Below are 7,173 nucleotides of genomic sequence, written 5' to 3'. Positions count from 1 at the left end.
ACAACCTAAAATAACAACAGAAGCCTAATCTAGAAAATATTTGAAAAATATTATTTAAAATTAAGGTTGCTATTTAAAATATGTGTAATTGCAGTTAGAAATGGTCATATTTATAACTATAAAAGAAAAATTGGGTTTAGCATTGTAAAGTTATCTTTAAGAAATGTATGTAATTATAAAGATCTATTTGAAGCATATGTATATACACGTATTAAAAAATAACACCAGTTTGCTGGAAAGAAAATAATTTATTATATATGAGGGGAATGATTAAAATACACTTAATTGATCTCCAATCAACTCATTTAAATACATATAGATTTACATTTAAGATACATTTTACAAGCTGTTACGCACAGTTCCATCCTTCAGGCAGCCCATTTCTTCTCTTCCAAATTGGAAAGCACTTGAAAGGCACGGTATTCAAAGAAACCTAAAACATCATAAAAGACCATCAGGAGTAAAAAAACCATTCATTGTTTAAAAATAACTAAAAACTAAAACATTCATATCTAGAAAATTAGTGAATCATGTCAGCAAAACAAATTTTAATTAAGTAAACAGCTGAATACGTCAAACTATGATTAACATTAAAATATAAAACATTAACTGCCCTCATAGACAAACATCTGCAATGTCTACATCTATTATGTACACGTAAGGTGGTGATAAGAGAATTTTGAATTGTTTTCATATTAGCGCAATGCTAATTTCTAATTAGTAGAATGAATCCCACCAAAAAAAACATTTAGAGACTCCAAATCTTGCTTTTCCATTTAAGGTAGAAAGCTACTCTGATACTGGGTATCTCACCATTTTATACTATAACAAAATTGTATTTAGACCATAATATGAATTATGAGAGAAATCTTTTCTAATTGTAAACTTGTAGATATCCCCAAGGATTCTACGTTATTGACTGGAGGCCAGACTCCAGGTTTCTTTATGCATAAAAATTCTTCCCTGCTGTTTTGCCAACCTTGGTTGCACATTAATTACACACATGTTGAGGTTTCAAAAATTCCAATATTTGGGTTGGATAGCAGATTAACTAAAAAACTGTAATATTATTTTTTAAACTTAAAAAAAAAATCAGTATTTAAAAAGAGTTTCCTAGATCATTATTGTACAAAAAAGATTGAGAGCCATGGTTTTCATGTGATTATGGAAGTTAACCAGTCTGGAAATCATTATTCTAATTAATATACCTACCAGAACAGGATTATTTCCTTTCACTTAAAGAGCTACCCTGAGTCAATAAAATGTCTTCTACCCTTTGCTACTTTTGTTGTGTTCCATCTTTTCTTTTTAGGGTAAAAAAGAAGATTTTAGTAAGACTTCAAGTATGTGGTCAGCTACTCTGATTTGGAATTACAATCAGTTTAAATTTTAAAATTATATACATTTAAAAAGGAAAAAAATCCCAATCAAATTTTACATGTCATATAGAATACCTAAACCAGTTGAGTCATAAAACAGAAAAGATTATTATTAGGTTTAGGGGATAAACAAATACAAGGGAGACAACATTCTGTGTTAAACTAAATGCATACATTCTCCAAGTAAATAAGGTGACCTGATTCACTAACTTTCTCTGGAAAAATAATGTAACTTCAAGGACATATAGAAAATCCAACAAATAAAAAAAACCCACAAATGAAGTAAAATTTTAGAAATATTTCATTTGAATAAAGTATAAAAGCTCGCTCAATCTGGATCCATGGGTGAAGTCTGAGGAAAACATTTCTAGGAAAAACTAAAAAAGTACTGCCCCCAAAAGGATACAACAAGAAAGGATACACTTTGCATGACAGTATTACAGCAGTATTTACGCAGGAATGCTTCTAAAGAAGAACAGCAGAATGCAGTTTAATTGTTTTCTTACTTTTAGCATTAGATTTACAAGTAAAATTTTTATCACACTCAAAATTATTGTTTAATTCCTTAAGATAGAACTTCTGATGAAATTGGTATAAATACTTTATAAGAAAATTCAAATATTCAGGAAATTTCAGAAGGAATAAACATTAAGCAATCTTTTCTTAGTCATGATTTTTTCAACAAAACACCAATAATTTTGATGCGTTTCTATCATGATCTTCCAATGAACACACTTTAAATAAAATAAACAAAAGGAATACATAGCCACTCACAATGCTACTCAAATCAAACACTGTAACACAAAGCTTAATATTTTAAATGCTTAAATTCAACACTTTTAATTCTCAAACTTAGGAATGCATTGCAATTATTTTGTTTGAAGGAAAAAATATTTCAGAACCTAAAATGTACACTTTCTAATACAATGTGTTAATATCATTAACTTGATATACTCTGAATTATAGAAATGTTAAATTTTAAGTATGTACATCAGGAGTTTTCAAAGTGTGGTCCCTAAGCCAAGATTTCTTACTATTAGGGGGGACTCATTAGTAATGCAAATTCTCAGGCTCCAGCTGGGGTGATCAACTTGTCTAACTTCAGCAGTAACAGTCCAGTGCACGAGGAATCTCCTTAGTCACAATACAGCTAGACGTTTGGGGGTCCTAGGCCCCCACCTCAGATCTGGGCGTGGAGCCCTGAGAGTTGGATTCTACAAAGCTCATCATGTGATTCGAGGATATGACAGAGTTCACAGCTACCGCTTCAATATAAGTTAAAAAAAAGGGTGAATAAAGACAAGGTAACATTATCATTAAAAAAATTATTTCCAGAATATAATTTTTACATACAAAGGTGCTTAATTCTATAGTTAAAATTTCTAAAGTTTAAAGGTGATTAATCACATAAGGATAAAGAAATTCTTGAAAGATCTTAGGACAATGCTGAATTACCAATTTATTAGCATTCTGCCCTTAATTTTATTTTAAGAAGTAGCCTTATCCTTCTATTGTTACAGCCACACTTACCTTTACTAATTTTTAACATTTTCTTCTTCTTTCTTTAGAATCTTGTTTTGGTCTGGCAGATCGAGCAAACTGCTAGATTGTGTTTTAAATTAAGGTTTCCTTCATAATAATGAAAGTAGTCTTTCCTAAATAACACACCAAGAACTTTTTAACGTAGGGTAGAAATATAATTTCATCTCAGTCTTTTATATTTCGCTTCCTATTCTCAAGCACTCATTGAAAAATGAGTGCTTTCAATCTGCTCTCCGTCATTTTTCCAGTTCCTTAAAAGAACATAAATAATGTTTCCTGCAAAGTCATTATCTTCAATCTCTTAGTCTTACATCTATCCTACTGTTCTCTGCATTGAAAATTATATTAACAAAAACCAGGATAGTTGACAAATGATATTTTAGCAAAAACTCTCAAATAAGGCAAGCATCATACGATACAAGACAAAATACAATGAATTACTTTCCTTTGGAATGTCTCCAAACATATCCCTGGACGCTGACAATCTCCTGAAGCTCAAAAATTGAAAGTTTACTATAACTTCATGCTGCTGAAGTTCCTTTTCTTTCCAACAAAAATTTAACAGCCACCTGACTGAGCTTAGGTACGTGTTTAAATGTAACTGAAATACTCCATGTCTTGGGATGTCCCTATCAAGGGACTGAAATGTCTCGATATCCTTCATATAAAATTTTCTTATTTGCCTATAACCTAAACACACAGATGCTGTATTAATAGTACTTCCCGGTCTCTTTAACCTCCGAGAGATTGCTTCGACAACTTAATTGTTTTTAAAAACATATTTTTGACCTGAAGTTGGTTGAATCCACAGATTAAGGATCTACAGATGTGGTGAGCTCCACAGTATCACAAGTTAGAATGACATTTGTTCAAATTTCTAAGTGATAATGTATATTGAATTTAGTTCTATCCTTATTCTAAAATCGCAGACTAAAACTGATGACTTTAAAGGATACAACCACCATTGGTTTTCCAAGAAGAACGTATCCATTAGCTTCTTTCAATGCTTTTGCTGCTGCCTTTTCATTTGGAAGTCCAACGAAAGCTTGTCCTTTCATGCGACCTTCTTTCATTAAGCGGATATCAAACCTAGAAACATCAAAGAGGGGATTTAAATCAAAGACGGTCAAATAATTTTGATGACGCGAACTGAAGCGTGTTGACCAATTTTAAACTTTGTTATTGCAAGGACTAATAATGACTATCCTGCCTAAACATTAATTAGTCAGCATTCATAAAATCTTATGATAAAATAGGTAGGTCCTAAAATCAATTCTACAGGTAGGTAGTATGAATATAATGATTTATTTGCTTACTTGTATCATTTAGAATTATATTTGCATTTATGTAATTTAAAAATTACAATGCTGCTAAGCCTAAAAACAATTTTATTAGGTTATTGTTTTATAGCTCTATTTAAAAAATTTTCTGAAGTATTCACAGTAAATTCAATACTATTTGAAAACATGAACAACAACAAAAAAACAGACATGAAGAGCAAGCCCAAGGAGAAAGCAATGGTACCGATAGTTCCAGAGGGACCTGGGGGGAGGATGAGGTGAGGAAAAGGAATGGTGAACAAACAATGCTATAGGCAGGGGAACAACTAGGGAATTTAAAGCAACAATGAGGAGGGTGTACAGATTAAAGATCACCGTGGTGATAAAGTAACAGCAATCTAGCTGAGAGGAATTACTAAGAGGAAGAGGGGAGAGAGTGATGGTTGGAAAGGAGGAAAGCAAAAGGAAACAGAGGAAAGATCTAGGAAGCAAAGCTATAGATAGAGGTATAAACATAGGTGTGTACTTATGTAAATTTATTCATTCATAAAAGAGGTACTGGCATATGCACATATATTTATAAGGCAATACATTGAGAAAGTAGACAAACTTTGGGCCTCTGCTCAGGCCTCCCTCAACGCAAGAGTGTTTTGTTTTAACAACCCAGAATTCTGTGATGCTCACCTTCCCCACACATCAAAGACAAAACTGGTGCATAAGCAAATATGGTGAAGAAAGCTGATGATGCCCGGCTACCAAAGGATATAGTCTCTGGCGGGGTCTTAAAGGCTTGAAGTTAAACAGGTGGCCATTTAATAGAGAACCAACAAGAAATACACCAGCCTGTGTAATCATGAAGCATTGATGGAATGAGGTAATGGGCACCAGAAGACCCCAAACAAACAAAAAAATGTATTGCTGAAAATGAGAGGGGTTGGAGCAGAGACCCCAGACCCATCTGAAAACAAGAGAACATCACAGTACAGAAGGATCACAAGGAAGAGAGGAGTTAACCAGGATGCATTAGAGCACCAATAAAACACACAGTATTCCTCTGGTTCTTTGAGGCTTCCTCACCCCCTAGTATCCTGACCCAGTCCTGCCTTTTCAGATCTGGCAAGACCAGAACATGTACACAGGTGTAAGAGCTCAGGACATGCAGAATCCAGGTCAGATAAACTCTTCAGGTACAGAAATGGGAGTAGCGATACAAGGAAGGTTGGGGGAAGGTCGGGGGCGGAGGGGAAGAAGGGAGAAGTGATCACAATGATCAACACATAACCCCACCACCCCTGAAGGGGATGAACAATAGAAACATGGGTGAAGGGAGAAAGTGGTCAGTGTAAGATATGAAAATAACGATAATTTACAATTTATGAAGGGGTCATGAACATGGAAGGGGGAGGAGGAAAAAAGAGGGGCTGATACCAGGGGCTCAAACAGAAAATAAATGTTTAGAAAATGATGGCAACATATGTCCTTCATACAACTGATGTATGGAATGGTATGAAAGATGTAAGAGGCCCCAATAAAATGATTTAAAAAAAATAACTACATAACTAAAAATTAAAGGTCTGGCAAGAATCAGAGAAAGCAAGTATAGAATTTCAGAGGAGGAAGGGACCTTACTGTTCATCTTGTCACAATTATCACTTTACAGGAAATGCTTACAGTGACTGAGTTACTTTTTCAAGATCACACCAGAGAATAAAGTCAGAGACAGAGACAAATCATTTGAATCCTTGGCAGGTTTTTATAATCCATATGTATTCATTTTTCAAGATTTTTGGGAGAAAGCTATGTTCCTGCCAATAACTAAAAGTTTTTATCACTAGTATGCAAACTTTTGCTTAGAATTATATTGAAAAGAAGTATCAAAAATATACAAAGATGCTTTCTAAGAAAATTACATGAAAGTCCTATGGGAAACAATTTAATATTTTAATTTCCATAATTTAGTGGATATTGAATGATTCCCTCATTTTCTAATTACAGAAAAAACAGGAAATTAAGGGAAAGAATGCATATACTCATGAGGGTTCTTCAAAAACTTTGTGAGGAAATGAATTAAAAAGATAAAGGAACTTTTTCACAAAATTTTTGAACCCCTCTTGTCTATAAGTGTATACACATACGAGTCCTAGTAATGTAGTTGATACAAGGTGGGCTGCTAACCGAAGGTGAGCAGTTTGAACCCACCAATCACCCTATGGGTAAAAGAGGAGGCTTTCTATTCTGTAAAGATTTACCATCTTGGAAACTTTATGGGGCAGTTCTACTCTGTCCTACTGGGTCACTTAAGCTGGAATTTACTTGGCAGTTTATTTTATTTGGTTCCCTCAAACACAAAAAGTAAAATGAAGGGGTAGACAGATGCAGGAACAATTGCTCAAAAGTAGATATTGGGCCAAAGTGAGCACCAGGTCTATTTCTAGAAATAAAATTTACTATTCAACTACATATTGTTTATGGTTACTTCTATATTATAATGACATGAGTTAATATTAAAATGGACACCACATGTAAGACATGAAAATACTATTAATTTATCATTTATTAAGGGTTCACAAGGGTGGGAGAATGGGACGGGGAAAGGGAGGGGGTAAAGAGAGGAAATGATACCAAGGGCTCAAGTAGAAAGAAAATGTTTTGAAAATGAGGATGGTAACATATATGCAAATTTGCTTGATACAACTGATGTATGAATTTTTATAAGAGCTGTAAGAGCTCCCAATAAAATGATTTATTAAAAAAAACAAAATGAAAAAAAAAAACAGACATCACATAGCTGGCCCCCCTAAAGAAAAATATCAAATTTTTATTCTTTGGTCATTTACACAAAAAGTTTGGCAACTAGTGTTATGGATGTCCTAAAAATTAATTAGCGTATATACTCACGTATAAGCTGAGTTTTTCAACACATTTTTAATGCAGTTTTTTTGTGGTAAAATTAGGTGCCTCGGCTGATGGAA

At 33.5% G+C, this 7,173-nt stretch overlaps 1 protein-coding gene across 2 annotated transcripts in view; it reads right to left on the bottom strand.

The window, feature by feature from the left end:
- Positions 1-237: 237 nt before the first annotated feature.
- The window catches only part of RNPC3 (RNA binding region (RNP1, RRM) containing 3), a 28,251-nt gene continuing 21,315 nt past the window's right edge, over positions 238-7,173 (bottom strand). The window contains exons 13-15 of one of the 2 annotated variants that reach the window (XM_075558831.1): positions 3,878-4,010; positions 2,910-2,981; positions 238-1,844 (exon numbers count right to left, since the gene is read on the bottom strand). In XM_075558831.1, the coding sequence (XP_075414946.1) occupies positions 2,922-2,981; positions 3,878-4,010 (193 nt within the window). In that variant the 3' untranslated portion in view covers positions 238-1,844; positions 2,910-2,921. The remainder of the gene's footprint in view (positions 1,845-2,909; positions 2,982-3,877; positions 4,011-7,173) is intronic. The other variant, XM_075558830.1, reaches the window with a different exon arrangement.

Source organism: Tenrec ecaudatus, chromosome 1 (assembly GCF_050624435.1).
Source record: "Tenrec ecaudatus isolate mTenEca1 chromosome 1, mTenEca1.hap1, whole genome shotgun sequence".
NCBI lineage: Eukaryota > Metazoa > Chordata > Mammalia > Afrosoricida > Tenrecidae > Tenrec > Tenrec ecaudatus.
Note: the sequence above shows the minus strand (reverse complement) of the source record. Positions and strands in the feature narration are given on the sequence as shown.